The 25,618-nt window shown below is 40.9% G+C and overlaps 3 protein-coding genes across 3 annotated transcripts in view; 2 read left to right on the plus strand and 1 right to left on the minus strand.

Annotated features, from left to right (window-relative positions):
- The first annotated feature begins 265 nt into the window (after positions 1-265).
- tmem184c (transmembrane protein 184C) lies at positions 266-5,719 on the plus strand. The gene is made up of 10 exons (XM_085782110.1): positions 266-940; positions 1,297-1,427; positions 1,527-1,563; positions 1,680-1,885; positions 2,539-2,613; positions 2,718-2,811; positions 2,912-3,024; positions 3,399-3,498; positions 3,651-3,822; positions 3,941-5,719. Exons 1-10 carry the CDS (start codon positions 824-826, stop codon positions 4,246-4,248), a joined length of 1,353 nt encoding a protein of 450 aa, XP_085638236.1. The 5' UTR covers positions 266-823; the 3' UTR covers positions 4,249-5,719.
- Position 5,720: 1 nt separating this feature from the next.
- On the minus strand, positions 5,721-17,501 carry prmt9 (protein arginine methyltransferase 9). Its single transcript, XM_085782097.1, has 13 exons — positions 16,931-17,501; positions 16,045-16,244; positions 15,591-15,739; positions 15,206-15,442; positions 14,390-14,557; positions 14,145-14,247; positions 13,573-13,682; positions 13,236-13,431; positions 12,418-12,601; positions 10,128-10,818; positions 9,881-10,034; positions 7,011-7,133; positions 5,721-6,380 (listed from the first exon to the last, which is right to left on the minus strand). The coding sequence occupies exons 2-13, from the start codon at positions 16,240-16,242 to the stop codon at positions 6,141-6,143; spliced, it is 2,553 nt and encodes an 850-aa protein (XP_085638223.1). The 5' UTR covers positions 16,243-16,244; positions 16,931-17,501; the 3' UTR covers positions 5,721-6,140.
- Positions 17,502-20,972: 3,471 nt separating this feature from the next.
- Positions 20,973-25,618, plus strand: part of arhgap10 (Rho GTPase activating protein 10) — a 49,626-nt gene continuing 44,980 nt past the window's right edge. The window contains exons 1-2 of the mRNA XM_085782124.1: positions 20,973-21,088; positions 21,423-21,581. Coding sequence (XP_085638250.1) covers positions 21,034-21,088; positions 21,423-21,581 — 214 coding nt within the window. The 5' untranslated portion in view covers positions 20,973-21,033. The remainder of the gene's footprint in view (positions 21,089-21,422; positions 21,582-25,618) is intronic.

The raw sequence follows: 25,618 nt of genomic DNA on the forward strand, positions 1-25,618 counted from the left end.
CTATTATATATATAATCATTATTCTTATTTATTTAATCCTGTGCTGCACAATAAACTTTAGGTCTGGTCTGGTGTCCTGGAAATTGTTAATTTACATTGCCATCTGGTGGCAAAAACACGGCTCCTCCTGTGGTCAACGCTGAATGCAGAGCCAACCGAACTAGCCACGCGTGACGTCATATCTTGGAACGCACAATATCTCTTCATTCATTGGTTGATTTCCTCCGTACGGCCAATCAACGTCCGCAGTGTGGGCGGGACAAAAAGCGTCGACAACAGGAAGGACGACGATCCCAACAGCAAATTACTTTTTGGAAACTTTTACCTACAAAGGCAAACCGTCCTTTTAATACGAATAAGTTTACGTTTATCTCGAGTGTCGATTAGTGTCTTAATGTCGAGTTTTGACTTTATTGTGTCACATATTGAGAAACTCTTAAGAGTTTAAAGCAGCATGGATCATCAGCTTTGTTTGTTTACATGATGGTGAAACAGCTGATGAGCTAACGTTAGCCACCTAGCTTGGTGAAATCGAGTCATATGAGCTGTTAATTATCAGCTTTGACCCACATGAATGGGAACCTAACATCAGTGGAAGAGGTAACACACACACACACACACTATGTGTTAACAGTGACGGTTTGTCTCAGGTCGCAGTCGGTCGTTAAAAGAGAGAAACAATGCGGAGCTAACGTTAGATGTGTGTGGAGCTTTAGCAGCGTTTTCTAGACGAGTTTATTATCAAGTTGTTGTGTTTTTGTCGCTGCTGCTGCTTCTGAGCCCGAGGCCAGTTTCAGAGGCCTCGCAGTGTCTTCATGTCAAGATGCCTTGTTCCTGTGGGAATTGGAGAAGATGGATCCGGCCGTTGGTCGTCGTGCTGTATATTTTGTTGCTGTTAGTCGTCTTGCCCCTGTGCATCTGGGAGCTGCAGAAGTCAGAGGTCAGTTGTATTTCAGCAGCTGATTGAGGACTGACATGTTGTTTGTAATTTAATTTCTAGGACCTCTGTTAGTTTAACACAAAGGTATGCAATGTAACCAAACACATGTGATACTCCACTGCTGTACTTACACTGGTTTGAGTAACACAACAACAATTTTGTGCTTATTTATAGTAGTACTTCCCTCAATTTCAGAATGAAATAATACACATTTTAATGTTAATTTATGAAAAAAAAGAAGTAATTTCGGGCTTGAAAATTCCTTATTTATTAAATATGTTTAACATTAGTGCTGGGTTTCTCAGATTTTAATGCAGAGCTTAATGTGTTGATTCTTTCTTTTCATCTAATGACAGGTTGGCACGCATAATAAAGCATGGTTCATTGCTGGGATATTTGTTTTCATGACCATACCCATATCATTATGGGGTATTCTCCAGCATCTGGTTCACTACACCCAGCCAGAGCTTCAGAAACCTATCATCAGGTAAGGATGTTAACAAGTACTATGTCATCCATGAGCAGTCATCTGAAACTGTTTTTATAATTAAAATATATTATTAATTTCATTTTGATGACTTTTTAGGATATTATGGATGGTCCCAATCTACAGCTTGGATAGTGTAAGTTGTGTCTTATTCAATCAATTTTGAGGGACCAATGTGTTGACAAACTTGCAAGCAATTTGCAGAAGTGTGAAATGCCTCTTCTTAGTGTGATCACTCTTTTTATTTTTTAGTGGATTGCACTGAAATACCCCAGCATTGCAATTTATGTGGACACGTGCAGAGAGTGCTACGAGGCCTACGTCATCTACAACTTCATGACCTTCTTGCTCAACTACCTGGAAAATCAGTACCCCAGCCTGGTCATGATGCTGGAGGTTCAGGAGCAGCAGAAACACCTGCCTCCTCTCTGCTGTTGCCCACCATGGCCAATGGGAGAGTAAGTTAAAGGTCTAACTTACCTACCATTAATGTTGTGGATATTTTATTATTTAGGTTATACCTTCCAATATGATTTCAGTGAAATGTCTACAGTTTTGAAGGAAAGGCACAATGAAAGTCCCTCAGAGATAAAAAAATATGATCTGTTTTTTTCCTTGTATGTAATTTGTTGGACTTGAACTGAAAAGTTAAGATGGAAGTGGAAAGCAATGACAGTCACCAGCTTCAAATTAGCCTCAGTCAGGCGTCATCAGTAACTGGTTAATGTGCCTGTGTGCAGTTAATTTTGTCCTTCTCTTTCAAAACAAAAAAGGAGAACAAATGGATTGGCATTTTCCTGAATGCAGCATTTGTCTCATTTGTATTTTATAATGCTAACCTGTTGAATGTTTTTAACCTTTGATGGTGTTGTTGCATTTTCTGTGTAGATATTATAGACCACGACTGTCTGAGAAGCTCTTGAGGAAAATTACACAGTTCAGTGTTTCTGTGTGGTCATTACACATCTCAAAGATTCACTCACCATTTCTTATGACCATTAGTGTTTGAAGTGTTTGGGCTTAACTTCAATAGATTAGATTGTCACCGAGAACAAATGAGATTTTGTTAAACCAATTTCTTTCTAATTGAAATCATACATCTCCTCTGCAGGGTTTTACTGTTGAGATGCAAATTGGGAGTGTTGCAGTACACAGTTGTAAGACCCGTCACAACAGTGATTGCCTTGTGAGTAAACTTTGATCTTCGTGCACTTAGTTGTATATTCTTAAACACAAATGACAACGTTTTGTTCACTTGACTGCTGTTTGTGGATCTTTCTTCTTTACCAGGATCTGTCAGCTGTGTGGAGTGTACGATGAAGGAAACTTCAGTTCGAAAAATGCATGGACGTACCTGGTCATCTTCAACAATATGTCACAGCTGGTAATGATGCCACTGGTTTTTGTTTTGTCCAGAGATGCTCAGAGTGTTATGAGCGGCCTATCTTGAACAAGATTTCTCTTTGTGTTCTCCTGTCCTCTAGTTTGCCATGTACTGCCTGGTGCTGTTCTATAGGGCCCTGAGAGAGGAGCTCGGTCCAATCAAACCAGTGGGCAAATTCCTTTGTGTCAAAATGGTGGTGTTCGTCTCTTTCTGGTAATTCACATTGTGTGGCAAACTTGACATGATATATCCGAATATACTTCTACGAAATCAAAATGCTGTATATATGTTACATATTGTGTGCTTGTGCCTAATTGGGACGGAGACATCAGGCTGTTAAGTTGTTCATCTTTTTTTTTTTTTAAACATATGTTTATTGCACATTTTGTAAATTTACAAACAGTGAACAACATAGAACAAGCAGGCACATACAAGAAACATCAATAATAATGATGAAAATAAAATTAATTAAAAAAATAACAATACTAACAGAAAAAATAAAGGAAAAAAAGGATGTATACATATATAACTACATGTTCACTTGTTACTTTTTTGGTAACCCTCTTTTTATTCTCTCTTTCTCTCAGGCAAGCTGTGTTCATTGCCCTACTGGTGAAAGTGGGCATTATCTCTGAGAAACGTACATGGGACTGGCAAAGTGTGGAAGCTGTTGCTACTGGCTTACAGGTAGGCTAGCTGAAAAAGTTTATATATGAAATGCACATAAGTTGACTTGTTTTCCCTTCTCACACTGAGCTATTTAACATAAAATACTACACGAGTCCCACAGTGGGTAAATTCACAGCTCTGACATTGGTTTTACTGCCTAACTCCTTCAGGATTTCATCATATGTGTGGAGATGTTTCTGGCTGCCATTGCCCATCACTTCAGCTTCACTTACAAGCCTTACATCCAGGAGGCTGAGGAGGGCTCTTGCTTTGACTCTTTCATGGCGATGTGGGACATCTCTGACGTCAGAGCTGACATTTCAGAACAAGTCCGCAATGTTGGTAAGTGTCTTCCGGCTACTACCGGTAGTCTACCTCCACATTTGTGTTCTCCAAGTATGTCTTGGAGATCCTCCAACACTGATAAGACTGTAAAGACACGTTTTGTGCTCACTAACAGGGAGAACAGTAATGGGTCGTCCAAGGAAGGCTTACTTTGGCGAGGCACAGGATGACGGTGAGAGATCTGGCTTGCTCTCGTCAAGCTCCCAAGATGCCATCACAGAGGCGGCATCCAACCCAGTCTCACCTAATGGTCAGTACCAAGGCCTGGGGAGAACCCTCACACCACACTCTTTGTCGGCTCCTGCCGGGTTCAGCTCGGCCCCGTGGGATGAAGGATACGAGGCCAGACCCGAAGAAGACCAAGAAGAAAGGACCAACCACACCAAAGAACCAACAGAGGCAGATCTCATTGTGATCACCTAGCCTTTCATCAAAGGCTGATGTCACTGACAGACTCTACCAGACATGGTTGGGCAGGACCCAATTACAGCCTTGCCATTTTCCTTCAGATATGACTTAACTGATGCACCATTAAACAAAACTGTTGTTTAAAAAAAAAAAGGGCACATCCACAAAGTAATTGTAGACATTTGCCGATAAAGGCAAAAGCAGATGGACCTCTGCCAGTGACAGCTCCAAGAATGTTCTGTGAAGGTACGGCTACGTGACTAGATGATTTGCAAATAACAAGCATTTTATGCAGTTTTTGTTGTAGGGAGTTATGTTGCTCAGCGAGCTACACCAGAATGGGTTTGATCCAATGTCACTGTGCGTGACTGAGGGTCACTTTTAACGTGCGTCCCAAAGAGCACAGCTTTCTTCTAAGAATCCAGTTTGTGTTGTGGTGTTTCTCAAGGTGAGAGTCTACATGAAACCTCCTGATGTCTGAGTGAAGCATGAAGGTGTATGCTTTCCAAATAGGAAATGATTACACACTCTTATTTGTTAGTCATATCACTATCTCAAATGTGACAGATGATCATGAAAAAAAAAAGATATATGCAACTTTTAAAATACAAATGTTAATCTTCACATTGTATCTTGTTTTCTAGTGATTTTGGAGGACACTGAAGTGAGTTAAAAAGTTAGAAAATCGATTTTACTAAAGCACATTAGACTGGTTTTAACCAGTAGAAGATTTGTATCCCCCCACAGGAAGGGATGAAAAGAGCAGAAGCAACAAATTGTAAGGATGCAAAGACTGAAGTTTTTCAGCAGAAAAAAATAAACTTGTGATAAGTAGGTTAGGGCTACAGAGTCACTGTTAATACAATGTATCTGTGAAAGATTTGAGCAGATAGTATACGGTACAGTCCAAGTATTAAGACACAACACAATTCAGTCTGAAACTGTAAAATCAGCACATTCTTGTAAATTCCTATCTATGCTTTACTGCATATAGCTCAGTCTGTAGTATTTGATAGAAACATAGTCACTAGTCTTCTCAGATGCCTTTGTCCTACGTGCCATGGAACTAGTCCGTACACTACATCAGTTTAGCATTTATACTCCAGGTTCGGTTCTTTTGAGGAGAAGTTTTCCATCCTTTTTTTTTAGCCTTTCAGCTGAAATAACTTTGCAGCTAAGCACCTAAGCCATTTCTCTCTTTTTTTTTTCTCTTCCCGTAGACTTTTTGAGCTTATTTGTCATACGTGCAGGGATATTGACATGTTCAATGTACAGTGTAGGGTGTCAGGTTCATGTGTTGGTAAATGCATAAATGTATCATATCAAGATAATCTGCACCATGTCCAGCCTGAACATGTTGCATTGCCTTATGTGATTTTATTCTTTAAAAAATCAACAAGTTTACATGATCAGAACTGATATAATTTTTCCACAGTTTAATTTAAACCATCTCTGACAGTCTCTTCAATAAATCTGATTAACTACAGTTTTGCTGATTTCTTTTGTTTATTAAGGAAATGTTGCACATGTATTGTCTTTTTTTGAATTCATACCCACATACATCTTTACAAAAACAACTCAATCCATAGTCTAGGGACAATTATAATATGTGTATCATATAGTACTTAGAAATGTTATAAGTACAAATTCTGAATGTCCTTTGACTTTACAGTAAATTTTACAACATTGTTGGAAAACTCTTTGTAGTTTAGTTTTTCTAGATCTTCTGTGTGTCTGGTTAAAGTAGGAAATTCAAGGAATGGTATAACATCTGTGAAAATTAAATGGAGATGGGGAAAACCTTTTCTTGTATTCATACATGCCGTACAGAATACATGACAATGATCTAAATTTAACTTGAAACGTTATAAAAAAGACTAGTTGCAAAGAGGTGTGAGAGGTTATTATTACACCACTGGCACTGGGGAACTCTCTACACGGGCCGATATGGAGATGGTGCTCCTGTGCAGCTTCACAGCGAGATGGACCCAGTCTCCAGCTTGTACTTGTAGGGGCTGCTGCAGCACAGCAGCCGCCTGCTTCCAGTGAGAGTTCTGGCTCAGGGTGCTAATGCTGATCTCCTGGTCCAGGTGGATGTTGTACCAGAAGGGAACTGCAGTTATTCTGCCTGCAGATGTGGCCTGAACCTTGGAGAGAGAGAGAGAGAGAGAGGTCAGGGCTTAACAGGATTACTAACATAATCAGATCAGTCAGCAGCTAATATAGTCAGTCACTTTTACTGTAAATACCATGTCATGTTTTGCTTCTATTGGTTTAAAAACAAAGATGCATGCAAAAATAAATAAATAAATAAAAGTAAGATAATAGCTCCTTGTAATTCTGCCCTTTGCAATAAATTATTTGTAGTTTTTGCATTTTATTATTAATGAACTTTAGGGAAATAGCTTGGATCAATGAGAAGCTCTCACAGTGATCTAACATGAACCTCATGTTAGATCACTAGAAGACAGTTAATAGACTCTGACTGGAGATGAGTGTCCAAAACATATTTTTATGCACCAAAACTGGCAGTTCCAGATAAAAAGTTTTATTTATGAACTTTCAAATATTAAGTTTTGGGTTGAATTCCTGCAGGACCACTAATGTAAAGTTAGAAAGTACAGTACTGTTAGGGGTTTGTGTTTGGAGCTACAGTATGACTCAGGTCAAGTTTTTTTAATGCTGTATGTTAATGCAGCAGATGGACGGTTGCTCAGGAACTGTTTTACTACAGTGGCTGAGTCAGTGCATGTTGGTCCAGCATGTGGCTTACTCACCTTAACTTCTCTGTTAATGTAGTTTGCGTTGACATCCATGAGGTCCAGAACAAAGAGCTCCACAGACTCACTGAGATGTCTGCACTCTAGTGTGGAAAAGTCCAGAAACACATGAACTGGCACCTTGAACACACAAAAGATGAACACGATGTTGGTGGAAAGGAAAATGGAAAAGAACTGCCTACCTATTCTGTTATAACAAACACAGAAAAATGGGGAATCACCAGAGGCCCCATGATACAGAAATATCATCACGATACAATATCATTGCGTTTTTAAAGATTTTGCCATGTTGTGAGCATTGCAATAAAGTTGTGATACATTCATTGTGACACATTACTGTTTTACAACGGTTAATTACGTCCCGAAAGGAAAACCATGTCAACGTCTGTTTTATCTAGGATTTAATCCTCAGTTTTTTTGTTCATTTCACTTTTATTCTTGTAAAGTGGTATTGCTCAGCTGACAGACTGACCTGCACAATCGTAAAAAGTACTCTAGTTATCTAGCACTACAAACTTGAATTTGTTTTAGCAATTTACATAATAAAAGATACTTGGTGTCCATATATTGATAAGATGTTGCCACAAGAAATATCGCAATACTACGTTCTATTGATTTTTCTCACCCCTAGGACAGACATGAATGTGGACGATAAATAATCAAATAAACAGATAAAACTTCAGTGTTTTAGGAGTCTTGCAGAAGCTGATGTGGGCTTGCTTTCTCGCCAACCAGTATTTATCAACATTAAGTTTTAATTACTAGTGTCAGTGGATAATCACTCAATCACTGATTGATGCTAAGAAACTAATCTTCCACTTCAAACTCTTCCAGACTTGACAAACAGGCTGCGGCTGCAGGGTGGCAGACTTAAAAGCTGAGGGAGAAACCAAAGTGGCAGCACAGAAAGTGTCACCGTTTCCTTTACTGCAGAACAAAAGAATCTTTCCTCCTCCCTGTCACAGTTGTGTAGACCTCGGAGCCTGCTGTTTGATGTGCTTGATGTAATGTGCACTGATGGATTCAGGTAGGAATGTCTTGGGCCAAGCTGTGTGTTGTGTCTTGTGTGACAGTTGCGCTAGAAAAGTGCCCTCCACCGAGGGCTTCAAAGACAACATCTGTTAAAACAAACGACCGTCCCGTGAGGGGCCTGCAAAATTAGAGCACAAACATGATACTGGGAGAAAAAAAAAGAAAAGAAAAAAACAGATAAATACCAGACCAAATAAAGGAAAAGAATTCAAAGGGATTTTGCAGCTTCTTTAAAGCAGCTGGGAAACACACATCAAAGAGAAGCGCACAACAGAAAACACAGTCCTGGACCTTGGTATTCCAAGTGAATTACCTTGCTCAACAAAGCTCAACACACACATGGCAGGGAGCAGCACTGGATGCACAGGCTGCGTAATTATCTCAGTCGAGCAAAATTTAACTGGAGATTCATTTTTATAACTTTACAGTATTGCACTATGTGCCAATCTTATTTAACAAACACCTCAGGCAACGTGTTTGCACCTAATACGCGAACTCTGAATGTGAATGATGCAAGCTTACAAACACAGCATACTGTATGTGAAAACTGTCAATATTGACGGTTGCATCAGGAACATGAGATTGATGGTTGCATCAGAAACATGAGACAGAATACTAGATGTCAGTGGCCTGAGATGTACAATAGGAAGATTTCGCAACTTCTGTTATGAAGACTGAAGTTTCAGCTCAACAGTGTAGTTTAAGTGTGTTTCTATGTGATGTCCTTTGAATTAATCCGGGTTACAGAAATCCCTTTGCTATAAATGTTTCATGTTTCAGCGCTTTTAACATAACATCAGATTTAAATCTGATGAATTCATAATTCATTTCAAGGAAGTGAGTTCTGTGTGACTGAAAGATATAATAATAAGATATATACCTGTATGGAGATTATAAAATTGATTTTTTGGGCAAAATATTAATTAAAATATATTAACGAATATTCTTTTTTCATAATCTTTGACAATATTGTTATAGAATATGTGCATTACGAGTTTGTACAATGTGTTCATGCATACATTTGTATGTGTTTCGATTTTTGTATGAGAGATAATCTGTGTCTGTGGAGGGTAAAGAGTGTGGTATGTAGGATGAGAGAGTGAGTATAGTGATAATAAGTTACATAACCTGAATATCACTGAGGAAAGAATAGTAATAGATGTAATGTAATAGAAGAATATACAGTAAGAATAAAAAATACATAATAATTATAGTTTACATAAATTATACAATGACGTATCTTGCAAGAAAATATTATATGAATGTAAGATAGTACAAAAATATTGTGATAATAGTGCAGTGATATTATGACAACAATATACAGTGTGATACCATGTAGGGTGTATTATTTATGTAATTTATTCTATATGTGCCAAGGAGGTGAGAAACAATTCATGAGCCATTGTTAGTCAGCTGTCGCACTGAAAGTCAGTCTGTGATGAGCTACTCCAAACCAAACTTCTCACTGATTGGATAGTGGAGCCTCTGAAGCAGAGTATATGCTGTGCTGCAACAGGCCTCTGTGCAGTGCACAGCTTAGACATCCCTGTTTAAGGTGATGAAATTTCTGCAGTTAACATATTGTGCATTACATTTTAAACAACATTTTCAGAGACTGCAGTGTGAATGTGTCTCTAAAAAGGAAGAATTTTACTGCCATGATCCATGGACAGTTTTTTTTTTTTTTATTGTTGTTGCTTATTCTGTGCCTCATAATATAACAACCAACTAACTAACTATGAACTAACCCTAAACCCTGGGCTCAGCTAAGATATTAACATTCAAAGTTAACACCATAAATCAATGAACTTCGATGGGAGGCAGCTTCTACTTACAGTGAATTGGTTGATGAAGGGAGCAATGTTGAAACCCAGCGTGGGCTCCTGGCCCTGGACAGCGCTCTCTAGCAGCAATGTGTCTGACTCCACCAGCTTACCATACACCACAATGCGCTCGGGGAAAATACGCCCCCCGTCCTCCAGCAGACACCTGGTACAGATCATTGAAATATATTCTCATAAAATAAATATCAATATTAACAAACTATGGAACATTTCTGCACCTGGTTCCACGTGCACTCACCTGGCCAGCGATGCTTTCTCCATCAGCTTCTGTCTTATCAGGCCACAGGTCTCTACACAGTCCAGGATGATGGCGCTCCACAGCTTCTCCCTGGACGGCCTCTTCAGCATCCCCTGCTCGTCCTCCACGTTGTTGAGCCAGAACTCCAGACTCTGCTCTGAGATATTACTGGAGCGAGCCAGTTTCTTGAGCACTTCCTGCTGCTTGTCCTTCTCCATAGAGCTGTAGGCTTTCACCTGACCCTGGCTGGCAGCGAGGAGGGAGAGCAGAGAAAAGCCCTCCGACACATCCAGCACGTACAGCAGGTTGCTCCGGTCCGTAGAGTCCGTCTCAGCGCCGGATCCCTGCTCTCTGTTCAGATTTTTAACCTTAAGCTGAGAGATCAGCTTCCCTAACGCACTGCTGAAACTCCGGTGGTAATCCTGGTTGTTCATGAGCGCCATCTCTGAGCACTCCAGCACGCAGAAGTCTTTGGTTTGTTTCTGGTCGGTCTGAAGACACGCTAATGCGTTGCACAGTTCTGCCTCAGGGTTCGGGTTCAAACTTGGATCTCCGGGGCTCTGCGAGTCGGCGCGTTTGTCCAAGCGGATTTCACGACCCTCTCTCAGCACAGCGACGCTGCAGAGCCTCAGGAAGGCGTCCCAGCATGAGATCTCAACAATCAGCTCATCTCCAGGTTTCAGCACGAAACCTTAAGAAACAAGAAGGAAAACTAATGTGGGACGTGGAATTGAAACTCAAAATAATATATCACATAACAATAATAATAATCTATTATTCAAATAGAGATCCTGAAAAAAATGTGCTTTTTTAAACATATTTCTACTGACTGACTGAAACACAAAACAATCAACAGTCCTTGCATACATACATGCATGTGAAGGAATAAAGGATTAATTTGGTGTAAATGTTAAATCACAGGTGTTAGCAATAATCAGCATGCAATAGTGTTTAAAAAAAGAAAAATATATCCAGTTATACTGATCTAAGTATGAGCTAAAGGTCTTTTCCACACCCGCTGTGCATGACAAATAATATAAAAAATTAACAAATAAACCCCCAAAAGAAAATAGTAGTTATTCAGAATGGAATACTTCAGCATTTCTAATTTTAAGCTTCAACTAAAGAAGCTTCATTGGTAACATTTCAGATGGTTGAAGACATCGAAGGAAGAGGCAGAGAGGGAGAGCACAGAGGAGAGGAAGGGAGAGCAAACCCCACAGAGAAATGAGATTCAGGGGACTGGGCACAGAGACAGAGGGGGAGAGGCACAGAAAGGATTCCTGCAGGAATAACATCTGTTCATGTCTTCATGTCAGCGCGCAGCTCGTCAGAGGCATTTGGGGAAAATGCATATTTATTGCCTATAAGAATTTCATGAACACTAAAGAGTGTCACAGGCGATCACGGCACACACGTCACAGCAACCGGGAAACGGATGTTGGTGATCACCAGGAAAGGTGGCGGCTCCCCTGACGCTGCCCGAGCCAATTAGTGGTGCAGTGAAATGCTGCTGCGTCCTGTCTGAAATATGATGTACTGTGATGCCAACTGGAACATGTCACCTCATGTCAGTGGCTGTTAAGTTCACAGTGGCCCGGGTCGGATAAAAGTAAAAGTGCACAGTGCTTTTTGGGATATTTAGCACACTTAATTTAAAGCTAAAAAATCTATGTAAGCACACTGCTTAGCATACGTATATCGGTTTTACTTTGCTGTCATAACTGTATCAGCTTCTTTAAGTTATATACTGTATATATTCATTTGTGACAGTTTACTCTTTCATTAATGGGCCGTATATTTAAAATTTGAGGAAATTTCAGGATTTTAAGATAAATCTTTCTAAGATTGTACAAAAAAACAAAAATGTGTAATGTGTTAAAAATTGAAATGTATGCATTTATATAAACCTATTGCAATAAGCAATTCCCAGACAATAGTAAAAATAGTATTAATAAGCTTAAATATTTCCTCCAGGTATCAGTGGTATTATTCATTAGAGCTGAAAGCTGTAAACAATACAGTCTACAACACACACTGCCCTCATCTGATGCAACATGGAAATGCACGACAAACAGAGCAGAGAACAAAGGGCAGGGGAGCTAGATAAACAATGAATTACACATTAATTAAAGAAAGACATTAATTAAAAAAAAAAAAACCCGGATATACAGATTGACTATGTTGCCTATATTGAACCTAAAAAGTAAAGTTGACCAGAAAGTGACCAGTAATTTATTGACAGTCGTCAAAGAACACGTTTTCTCCTGTGTTTCTATAAGTATCTTACCCTTGGTGGTGTGCACAGGGTAGATGGCCTGCTCCCAGCACGTGTCCTCCTGTGGTCCAGTGGACAGACTATTCTCCTCGTCCAGGTGGAGCTGGAACCACACAGCCAGAGCATCCAGCTCCCCCTCCTGGACGACAGGCAGCCGGACCTGCTGGACCTCCCTGGAGGTCAGGCCCTCCAGCTCCTACACGTCACAAATATAGTTAAAGCTGAAGTTTCACACATGGAGAGAATGATTTAATATACATAGATAAATAGATCTGGCTCCTAGCAAGCAATTTGGATGATGATCTCTCTGCTAAAGCGGGTTTACATCACAGATTCAGGCCAGTTGTCACAGCTAGTTGTCCCTGTCAGTCCTTTCTGCATGTTATGTGGATAAACCTAGAGTATAAACACATTCTCCTTCAGGTACAAACACAATCTTTCCGATGCACCAGGTGAGCACGAGAGCCGATAAATCAGAGAAACCCTACAGGGGTTACGGCTAAATAATGAGCAGCCACTCGTCTGCAGCCAACGCGATAGTTTCATGGGGACAACAGACATATGGTCGGGTAAATAAATGATTTTTCTCACAGTTACTTTATTCTGGTCGACTCTGGGCAACAAATACATGTCGTCGAATATTGGGATCAGATACAGAGATGACGCAAAAGTTGGGTTAAGTTAAAACACGTTGAATTAATAGTGGATGAATCTAGTTAAAAGCTACATGTTGAGCAGATATATTAGTTGAGCGCCTGAATCATTCGTGAATGTGCCATGTGGGCTACATTGGACACATAGAACCGGTTCTCAGAGACGTTTCTGCTCACCTCCACGTTATTGAAATCTATGTTGAGGGCTGTGAAGGGCTCAGTGAGAGGTTTATATCCTCCCGGCAGTCTGCTGAGCCTCTCTGTGGTGTACGGCTCCATGGTGTCATCCGGCTCAGAGCTGCTGCAGCTCACTGGACTGCGGAGCTCCCCGGCTGCAGCCACGGACATACCTCCCACCTGTGACACACCCAGCCTGTGTGAACAAAAAGCAATTTAGTGCCAGGTCCAGACGGCGTGTACTGATGCTGCAAAACAAACCTAAAGCACAGATCATCTGTTTGCAGGACAGAATTTGATCTGTTCACAAGGATACAGACTGACTCTGAGGCCCTACCTGTGATGCCGGCGGATCTCGGCGGACTCAAGAGCCATACCAAACACGGTGGCTCCAGCAGGGATGACCCGTCCTGTTGCAGATTGGTCCTTGAATTCATTCTCACCCCTCTGTGGGACAAGAAACTTGCTTTTACATGTTTTTAAATCACAATACACATTAACTGAATACAATTTACTTGAACCATTTGCCAGGTGCTATACACTTACAGGGATAATGCAGGTTCATTGAGGTGGGGTTTAAGATGAGTGAATTAGAGTAGTAATACATATACATATATAATCCTGACTTCCTAAAATGGGGGAAATTCCAGTTTACTAGTGAGATTTGCATTTGTCGGATGTTTAAAAAACCTTCTGCACAGTGAAGAACTTTGAAATGTTTGACTTTCTGAGTTTTTTTCTTATTGTAAAACTTTACACTGCTTAAATTTGGGTGCTTGGGGGGGAGACCTAGGGAAAACCTATGTCAGATTTTAGATGCCCATGGAAATGTTCAACCTTGCACTGTTGCAACTGGAGGATTAAGTTCTGTTTCCCTTTCCTGAGCTCGTGTTTAATAATTGAAGTTACCTGTGGAGGCAGCAGGAGGTGGTGCCAGGCATGAATGAGAGTCTCTATGATGCCCTCTCCAAACAATCCTGCATCGACTGTCTCTGTCACCACCAAGGATACTCTAAAAAAAAAAAAAAACATTAGATAGAAAACAGGAGATAAAACATCTTAGAACTTTGACATGAGCTGCATAAACACACAAATACAGATGAAGGTATTGTGCTCTCAGGACCAATGTTAATGGGATTAAGTGTAAACTGAACCTGTGTGGGATGTCCTTTGGCACCTCCATCTCCAAGGACTTCATATGGAGGATCTTGATGCTGCCTTCCATCCCATTGGCCGCCAGCACCTCACAGGCCAGTTCGTACATGGTCTTTGACAACTCACAGGCGTACACCTCAGCAGCCCCCGCCTTCTTAGCACACATGCTTCACACAGAGAACAGAAAGTCACAACAAGAATATGAATGCATTAAAACAAATGTCCTTTTTGGTAAAAATATTACAGTGGACCCAACGGTGCAAGGTGTATCACCAAAACGCATTGAAGGAAGAGACAATAAATATCTTCTACAAAAACTACTAGCTACAGCAGTTAAATGTATTACAATGAGGTGGTTAAAGCCCAACCCTCCAACATACAATATGTGGACTGAAAAAAAGGGAAATATATCAAATGGAGCAAATAACAAACTCCCTGAGACTTCAAAAATGCATTAAAAGGTGGCACCCTGCCATGGATATGCTTTTGAATCCATTCTCTATTATTAATCTGACACTTTTTATTCTATTTGTTTTATTTTTATTTTATCATTCTGTTATTGCTGTCTCTGTTGCCTTTGTTGTGTCATAATTGTTATCATGTCCCCATTAGCACTATATTGTATTGAAAATTTGAGCAAACAGATAATATGATGAATGTTGATTCTGTATATGATTTTGAATGAAACTGAAATAAAAAGTAAGTGAAAAAAAACAAAAAACAAATATCCTATCCTATCTAACTTGCTGGTAAAAAAAAACAAAAAACGCACACCATGACTCGTACAAGTTTTTAAAAAAGTTTCCAAGTCTCACCCAAGGATCCCAGTGCCAGTACCTATATCAAGTACAGTGTTGCAGCCGCTCTGAACGGCCTTCTGAATGGCTTGCTGGTACTTCTGGTTCCTGCCATGGTCATTGAGCATTAGGAAGTGCCAGCGCTCCACCAGCCAGTTGGCTACACGGTAGAAGTTCTCCCTGGCTTCTGGGTAGTCCGGTCTCAGCTTCAAGGCTTTGTGGAAATGACCTGCAGCCTCATCTCTGAACCCCATCCTGGATAAGAAAAGGAGCAGCAAAATGTTGTCACAAACAAGAAAATGTCACCTGAATTATCAAGGTGAAGCTACATTATTCTTCGTGTTGGTGGTTGGTGTATTGTAAGAGCATGTTTGTCTATACAGTGATGTCATGAGGATGGTACCTGAACAGGTGTTCACCCATGCTGTTCAGGATGACCTCGTCAGCAGGGTAAAGCTCCAGCGCTTGTTCATAACAGCTGAAGAGATCCTGTATCCGGCCCACAGAGTCCAGCTCCTCTGCCCATTTCAAGAGAGTGAACCTGAAGGACTCCTGAAACCGAGATGTTGCAGAAATTGTTTCCCAATATTCTCCAGCAGCAGTGTTTCAAATATTTACCATAGAACTATAATTTTAAGTAAAACTGACCGACTCAAAGCTGTTAGTGGCGATGCAAAATGATGGTGTCTGAAATGTCAGTTTACAGCTTAAGAGTGTGTATTTATGTATACAGAGTAGTGAATGGGTGAACAAGGGAGTAATTTTTGTACACAGCCAGTGATTGTGTGATTGTGATTGTGATATGTGGCAATGAATGTACGCAGACTGGTTTTCAGAGTGGCGTAAACAGTCATTACCTTCGCAAAGTCCTTAAACACAGGTGCGAGGTTGAGGACCAGGAGGTAGTGGACAAAAGCGGTTCCATAGTCCTGGTTGAAGAGGCACTGCTGGGCGCTTTCTAGGGAACTAGAGACCAGCTCGTTCCTGGCGGGGTCTTCTCGGCGTCGCCTACGCGCCCTCCGGCCGTGCTTCGGCCTGGCACTGGTATTAGGCATCCCTTGCAATAAATAAGATTAAATTAACTCAAATACTGATTGGGTGATCCAATGAAAATTAATGCAGTAAATATAAATCAAAGCTTTCAATGGGACAATAGAACCTGTTGCTTGACATGAAAACAATCTGCAGCTTTTTTTGATAATCAATTAATCATGAGCAATTTCTTATTGAGCAAAAATGCAGAATAGTTCCAGCTTCTCATATGTGAGAAGTTACAGCTTTTCCTTGTCATAGCATCATAGTACATTGTAATATCTTTGATTTTGGACTTGTTTTATGGATCAAATGGTTATGGAAGCCAATTTCTGCTGGGGGTAGAGAACAAAAAAAATCATAGAGCAGATAAAAAGAAGTCAAATGAAAACATGGATTCATCCATCTATCAAGAGTACATATTTTTATACTGTGAGATAATAGGAACAGCTTTGTACTTCTCATTCACAACTTTCAGACAAACAGCTCCAAACTTTTACAGTTATGAAATATAAAATCATGGTTGTTGTGCCACAAGTCAAAGTAAAACTTATGAGTTAAATTACATGCTATGAGGAAAGCAGTTTAAATACATGGTAAAACTTAACCAAGTGGTAAATAGCTATTATGTCACCACAAGTTGGAAATATTACATAGCTTGCAATTAAAACAATTCTTTATAGGCACTATAGTTGTTTTACATTAACTTACTGTGAGTTGTTTTTAGATCGCAGGCTCGGTCGTGCGAGAGAGGGAATTACTGCTGATTGCTTGTATTGTGAATTTTTGTTTTACTCGATCTCATTAAAGCAGTTCAGATAATTGTGCAAACACAGACACGGTAACGTTATGGTCCTGTCCAGTGGAGTCGTTAGCATCGTGGTGGTGCAGCAGCAGCAGCAGCAGCAGCAGCAGCCTGGTGTGAGCTCCTGTGAGAGAAAAGCTGCTCTGACAGTCTCTGCGGCAACTCAGCTTCACGTCAAAACACAACCTCGTCTGTTCAAATTCAAGTTTTTACCTGCAGCGTGTTGGTTTTAAACTGAAGAAAAAACCCCACCGCTGCTTGATAGACCACGCATTAGCTGCCGCTCAACCACAAACGTGTCCGTGCGCTAAACTACTCCGAAGCAAACAAGCACGCGCGGAGACTCAGTTCCGCGGGCGCAACTGTGATGAGGTCACAGTTATCGATGAGGCCATGGCTGAGACGTAAACACTGTAACATACGTTGTGAATAATAATTTTCGTATTTATTCACGTATTGCATTAAAGCACATCTATAGCTATGCCTCAGATACGCCTCCAGTTGGAACCAATGACAGACGGACCTTCAGGCAAATCAAAGAGTACCAAGGATCAAGATCGTTCACACCCACACCTTACAACAAAGCATGTAGAGGCACTGTAATCATATAGGTCTGGACATTGTCTTAATGTCAACAGTGAGATCAAAATCTACACGAAACTGATCCTATGTTGACTGTGTAACAGAGTCTGATATGGCTTCTCTTGTAACATATAGGCTACATATAAACCACAGCTAATAGCCTAGTCACTAACAAATGCATAGTAATAAACTCTTGATTGAGTTTAAAACTACAGTGACAATTAAAGCAGAAGTAAGCGATATTTTTGTGTTAATATAAGTCTTGAATAGTTATGTCTTCCGACAGCAATCACTTACATAGAGTGTTTGGACCGAAACACGGGTCTCTCAGTCCCTCTGCTCTGCTCTGAGCCGAGGAGAAAACTTTTCTCGTATCCTACAATTTTTATCCAATGAGGAGAGAGAACGGCATGAAGGGCAGTGTGTGTGCAGCCAAGGGATGCGCCTGAATGTGGTGACGTAGGGACGAGGACCAATAGATCCATGACGAGGGCGGGGGCTGCTAACTCCATCGGCTGACAAGACGTTATGGTGCGTTCAAGGCAACTCGTAACTCGTGTTTTTCCAACCTGTGAAGTCGTACCCTGGGCCGTAAAGTATACCCCCGCAGCCCCCGTGAGGCGGGGGGGCCCCGCATGCCGTGGGGGCCCCGCCCCCGCCCGTTAAGCCGAGTTTCCACCGAATCAACGGTCCTTTTTTTTTTTTTTTACACCACAACATGGTTCACGTCATGATAACTTCTGTATTTTGGCCATTCAAGCTTCCACAGTCCATAGTCCTCTTTGTTTGATATTTCAAGAGACTTTTGGTTAAGTAACCATGGATAGCTCCTAGGCAGGATTGTTCTGCTATGTTGTCGCCGCCGTCAACCCCCCCCCGTCATCACCGCCGTCATCCGCGGCGAACGGCCGCGGGGGGGCCCCGCACGGTTACGTTACGGCGCTGGTCGTACCAGTTCGATCTGGTACGAGTTCACCGGTCGGAAGTTACGAGTGGCCGTTATAGTGACTTTCACAGGTAAAACAGGTCGGAAAAACACGAGTGGGTTGCCTGGAACGCTACAAAGTCGTAAGTCGTGACTTGAAGCTGTAATTTACAGTTTCAAAAGCCTGCCTGGAACGCAGCATTAGCCAAAACGACCGGATCGCTTACTTCTGCTTTAATAGGCCTAGTAAAAAAAAAAAAAATCAGATTAGTAGCTGCTTTAAACACCGGTATTAACAGTCTAAGCATATGAAGTTATGAACAGGAGGTAGCAGATAGCCCTGCTTGTGGACTTTTCAGGGAAGTCATGTATTTTTGACTGCATAACAGGCAAACAGTCCTAGTTAGGCTACTACTTACTTTTGTAATTAAGATTTTACATCAAAAAAGTAAAACATAATTAAAGCTATGGTCTACAATTTGAAAGATTGATCAATATTATCAACATCCCTACACAATGTGAAGAGCAAAAGGGACGGAATAAATCCATTCTCTATAGCAGCTGCCGGCCTGCAGAGAAATTGACCAATAGGAGCCATGCGGTCCGGTCAATTTCCCGCCTTGTCCCCACCCCCTTCCACTTTTGAAACTACAAGTGGTTTGTAACCGCTCTGAGCAGCTCAGCCACAGACACATTGAACCCATGAATTCAGTGCCTGCTTGACCCACTGGCCAAGGCTGAAAGAAAGCACAAGTCTGCCACTGAAAGCCCCACACATTCACAAAAGTGTGTACAGAAGAACAGAATTTGTTGCAGCTGTCATTACCTGTAGGCTACTGGTGCCGCGTTGCCGGTAACAGCGGTCCTGTTGCCAGTACCGGTGCCAGTTGCCATCGCCGCCGTCATTGGTACAGTAGCTACTGGTGCCATCACCCTGTCCGCTACCAGTGGCGCTGTCGGTACCACTGCCGAGAGGAAGAGGAGATGCGACAAAACTAAAGTAAACATCGGGTTATCGTTTGACTGATGGAGAGAAAGCTCCAACAAGATATGAGCCTGAGAAGCGATGCTGCTGATACAGCAGAGTTTTTGTTGAACTGGTAGCCTAATCTTTGGTTTTTATTGTGGAAGTTGTGACTTGTGAATCTGACATTGTACTAACTCTGCATTCAAAGCTGCATGGCGCCATGTTTGGTTTCTGCTGGCAGGCTTGTTGCTCTGCTGTGCAGGAGGGGGTGTGTCGTTAGGAGGGTCTGAGGGGAGGGTGGCGGCCATACAAGCTCAGAGGGGAGGGGTGTGTGTGGGGGATGCTTTTTTCAAATCTTTCTCATCGTCTTTCAAATTGTAGACCATATCTTTAAAACAGGTTTTTGCCATTGCAGCTAGATATATCAGCAAGCTACCTGTATTAGACAAGGTATTAGATAACTAGTTCTGTTACACACAAATACAGTATGTACTGCATGTGTATTGATGTTTTCTTTGTGATAGTTTTCTGTCTGTTCTACTTTGATCCATTTATGACTCTTATCAGTATCAGTTCACTTTCTGTTACTGAAACATCTGTCCACCCATCTAAAAAAAAGTGCAAATCACATGTTAGATCACATCTTGAGCACATGATGTCTAATCTTAGTCCTGCGATATTGCAACATCTCTGCTGCCGATGTGTTCAAAGATCAGAAATTTAGTTCAGAAGAGAGTTAATAAAATTGACATGTTTTTAGACCATTTTGTGTTTAAACATGAATGTAATAAGAGAGATAATCCTTTATGTTTGTTGTGGAGTCTGACAGCTGCAGGCAGGGAGGAACAACTTGCACACATTTTGAGTGAAGGAGCCAGTCACTGATGGAGCTCTCTAGTCCAGTCAGGATGTCCTTCATGGGGTGGATGTCATTGTCCATCAGTGGGCTAATTAACAAAGAGTATTTGTGTGATGATAATTGAAAGAGTATTCAGCTGTGATTCACAACATGAATTAAGAAACACTTCTCTCCCTTACATTGGGGCTGGGTTTAACAATCAGTGAAAACATCAGTGTAGCCTGATGTCTATCTATATTGAATCTATTCTATTGTATAGGCTATGAATCCTAATTGTATAAAGTATGTATAGTTTTTTGTACTAGCATTTTTTTTATTCCACTTCATTTTTATTTTGTTTTAAATCGCTACTTTTTACTATTTTTTTGTAACTTTTATGTCTGCAGCTGACACCACGTCAAGTTCCTTGTTTTGTAAAGTGACCTTTAGCTACTGCTCTTGGCTATAAAAACATTTCTGATTCTGATCCTGATTCTTCGGGCCTGTTGTCTGTCTGTCTGTCTACCTGTCTTTCTGCGGCGGCCAAGCGAAGCGAAGCCGGAAGTAGAGGTGACTGCAGCGAACTCTCTTGACCAAGCTGAATGGTCTTTGGCAGAAGTTTTGCTACACGCACGCAGATGTCAGCAGAGTTTCTCAATCTGTCACTCTCCTCTACTGAGGTGGAGTGCTGCTCTTGATGAAGGAGGGAGAAACTGGACGTGGCCACCACCATGGTTTTCTGACAACTCCCCGTGAGCAGAAAACCTTCAGCCGTTACCGCCTTGCTAGACTTTTTATTTTATTTTTTGTTTTTATCTTAGCCGTTATACCTGTTTTTTCCCCCTTGACAACAGTGGAGACAACTTGAGAAGAAGTTAGCATGCTAACCGCCGTTAGCTGCTGCTGCTGCTACTTGACGTAGCTATGTTGTCTATGCTTGACTTGAAACGGTCACTGAAAAGAGCGTTAATTTCATTTTAAAGTTTTTTTTGCTTTTTGGTTTAGCTCTAAAGTAAGCGGCCTTTCTCCCCCTCTTTTTTGCCAGTTTCCGGTGCTTGAAAACTTAAGCTATCAATCTGTCATCAGAAAAAATGGGACTACACCCGCTGGAGTTCAGTGAGTGCTATCTGGACAGCCCCAGCTTCAGGGACAAAATAAAGGCACACGAAGCTGAGTTGGACAAAACTAACAGGTTCATCAAAGAGCTGTACAAGGATGGGAAGAACCTCATCAATGCAACCAAACGTGAGTTTCTTACTGTGATGATTTTAATTGAGTTATTCAGTAAGAAAACAGCCACACCACCACTAAGTTACCACCGTACACTTTGCTTCAGGCAAGTCTTGAAGTCTTGATGTTGTCACTTTTCTATTTATAGGAATAGGAATAGGACTTTATTTATTTAAAAACAGGGACAATGCACAAATGAACATTAACCTTAAAGAATAAGAAAAGGTGTCTTGAGCCAGGACATTAGCATTTGCCAATTTCCACCTGTAGTCACTGGGCAGGTATGAGCAGATGAAAAGATAACAATATTAAAAGTTGTTTAAATATAACAGGATAATAATGAAATGATGGTCATAGTATTTAAAAATAGACTGACAAAACAAACTGACAAAACAGGGAACAAGAGCGCCAAGTCATGAAGACACACACAGCACACACTCACTCTCTCTCACTCTCCCACACACTCAAACACAAGCACATACACAGATTACAGTCCATATTTGTATATTTGGTTGTTATGTCACAAATTAAACTGTCTCACAATAGCACAGACCCATGATCGCCAGATTAAGGTGTTTGTTTGTTTGTTGGTTTATTTCTGGAAAGTTTGAGAATTTCTTTCATTTGTTCTGATTTATAAAGGAAGGGCAGCTATTTGAGACTGAGTAAAAAGTCTCCTTGTCTTACTTTCATAAACTCCTGCACTATTTGCTCACAGTCACACACCTCAACTGGGTTAAAATGATTAGATTGTTATCGGTTTGAACTCTACCCTTGTGGGCTGGGCTGTTCACTGGGGATTGTAGGTGCTTACCCTCATTCACCAGTCAGTCTCCACATTAAACAGCACATATAGTCACAGTATAGTCAACAGGAATACAGTGCTTTCAGTCTCGAAGGAAAATCCCTAAAACTCAGGGTGTCCCCGTTTTTCACTTTCACTCCCATGTGAATAGCTATAATGTGAAAGTGATACTCAGTTTTCTACACATTCAATTCAGTCATGTCAGTGCAGCGGTGTTGACAGGAAGGCTTCAGGCAGTGCAGCCGTGCATATGATGTTTTTTTTTTGTTTTTCCTGTAAAAGGCTTACACCACTTACTTTCATACATGTTTCCATGCAGTTAGTCAGTTGCAGGCACCGAGGTATGTCTTTCGTTTTGCCTTTAAGTACAACCTAAATTCTTGAAGGCAGCAACTCAGCAAGGTGCTGCTGAACTTTGTTCATGTTGACTTCACTACATTACTGTATGTCAGGCAAGTTCAGCAGACTTTTAGTGGCACATTTAGGGCTGGGAAACGATATAATCCTCCCATTTACTATTGTGTCATGTGCATATAATCAAACTGGAAAGAGTTGCAACTGTTAGTTGTTTTGATCTGTAATCATAAGCTATTTTTTTGTTAAGCTAAACTGGCAAATGCTCTTTAATTCAAGGACATTGCAATGGATAGACAAACTGATTGATACCAGCCCTGATGAAGGCCTGTGGCCGCAACGCTTTGGCTTGGTTTTAATTTGTTTGGCCATGCTGCAATAAAGGCTTTTTAAAATCACCTTCCTACTCTGAGTGCCTCAGTTCCCGCTACCACCCAGTATTTGGATCCTCACACTGAAGAGCACCAGAGGTAGAGACAAGAGACAAAGACAATTGATACCCATGCAGCACTCCATGCAAGTTTTTTGATTGATTCGTTGATTAATCAAGTAAGTAGTTTGCAGATTGATAATGCTAATAATTATTTGTTAAGGACCTGATATTGTGTTACAATATTTTAAGTAGTAGTAGTATGTGTTGTTTACAGATTAGTCTGATGTTATGCACTGCAACAGGGCTTGCATACAGTATATGATATGAAGTTGTTTTTGTTGTTGTTGGGTTCAGCCCTGGTTTAAGTCTTTATATAAATATCTTGAAGGAGTAATTGCTCAGTGATTTGATTCAACGTACAGACTGAAAAGGTCACGACAGGATTCACCTGCTTAGCGGTGACCTTTAGGCGTGCTGTTTCATTCAAGTGATTCATCAGCTATTTCAGATGTTGCACGCACTGTAAAACACCCTCACACTAGTACTCCCCAAACCTCTGCCTTCGACACAAGGAGAGAAAACTGCATCGATTCAAGATGTTTACGCATGCGAGTGGACGCCCAGATTTTTCAGTGGAAGTGTCATTTGTCTTTCGTCAGTCGGCTCCTCTGCAGATTCAGTGTTGTGCTGCTGATATGAGTCGAACCATGCACACACGCTGCTGTCACCCTGGACAGCACATTACTGTGGTACAGAGCTGTTATTTGCATACTTGCGGTCTGTTGTACCTGTTGGTTCAAGGAAGTCTCGCCGTTCTCCTTCTGACCTCCCTGAGAGTGGGTTCACTGTGTCTTTGTCACACATCCAAAACTCTACATCCACCATTGTATGTGTAAATCCCAGGAGAGCAGGTGTTTTATGAAGGTGTCAAAAAAACGTATTTCTATTTCTAACTTCAAGTTAATCAGTAATTGAGCCCTCTGACGCTGTCCTCATGTTGAATACTTGTGCTTTATTTAATGCTGAAAATATTTGTCAACAGACTGAAGCTAACTATTTTAATCATTGATTAGTCACTTTGATTATGTATTTCTTTATAATTTTCAGGTAAAATAGTGACACAATTCTAAAAAAAATTCTCTGTTTTCAGGCTTTTAGAGGAGAGGATTACCAGATATATTCTGGTAAATTTACATAGAGTTTCTAGGAAAACTGCCACAGAGTGATGTGGTGAACTTTGATATTCACTGTTGCATGTCACTTTCTCGCTTCAGAGTGTGTCCAACATAGCAGTCTGTTAAATGTCATTACATCTGGTGCTGCCCTCTCACTTCATGAGAATATTTTGGAGGGACCCTGGTCATGCACTCCCATTGGGATCACTGCAAAAATCAGTTGAAGTTTCAGGAAGGAGCTGATACGAGTGTCACGTTCATGCGCCTGACATTAATGAAGGGCCTCGTTTGCTCGTCCTCTGTCTGTCCCCTGTCTGCCAATGTCAAACGACTGTTTTACACACAGTGAGTCTGTTATCATAACGTGGCAACTCTACCTGCTCAGAGGAGCAGTAGAGCATTTCAAACGACCTCAAAGTGACGCAACAACATATTGGTGTGATATCGTTCCCATGGCCGAGCTCTTCTAAATGTTACACGGTGGTGAAAAACAATACACTGCTGTTTACAAAGGGTGTTTCCTATGTTGATATTTCGTTTAGGGCATGGCTAATTTTTTTTATCCAAACTGAGTGGAGCAGCTGTCAGCTGTATGTGAGTGATAACACTCTTGTCACACAGAGAGTTGAGATGATTAGTTTGATTAATCAGCATCAAATGTAGGCTATAGGTTGGTTTTGTCAATTTTTGGCGACAAATATGACCAACTTTCTGACATTCAGCAGATTAATTGCCAATGATATGTTATACAGCCACACCTTTTGTTTTTCTGTTGATTAAAGCAAATGAGCACAATTAACGCTTCTGATCGTTATCATGATTGAATTATTTCTCATTTTATTTTCTCAACCCTTTTTTCCCTTTCAAACCAGGATTGTGCCACACAAACTTAAAGGTCATTTCTGCAGTCTGTCTCTCTGTCCCCAGACTTTATCCAAGCACAGTGGTATCATTAAGTACACAGTAAGTTTTAGCTATAGCTTAAGTATAAATAAGTTATAAAGTAACAGTGTGACTTTGTGTTAATTTACACTCTTGGGGAGGAGCTCTGATGCTTCGCCCAGAGATTTACTCTGATTATCTCGTCTCGGGAGAATGTGACTGTGTGTTTGGTTCTGCACTGCATAGAGATCATAGAAAGCACTGTAGACCTCCATTTTTTTTTCTTTTCAGTCTTCCCAGTGTGTGGTTCGCAGCTTTGAAGTGTAGATTATTTTCTCTAGATGAACTTGTGACAGTTGTTTTTGATGAGTGGTGTAGGTCTCGGGGAGGCCAAGCTGCGTAATCTTCTCTGTGCATCATCTGTCAGCTTCGCAATAAGATCCAACACTCAAGACGACTGTAA

The sequence above is a fragment of the Trachurus japonicus genome, chromosome 1, assembly GCF_045865225.1.
Source record: "Trachurus japonicus isolate A0001 chromosome 1, Traja_1.0".
In the NCBI taxonomy this organism is placed as follows: Eukaryota; Metazoa; Chordata; class Actinopteri; order Carangiformes; family Carangidae; genus Trachurus; species Trachurus japonicus.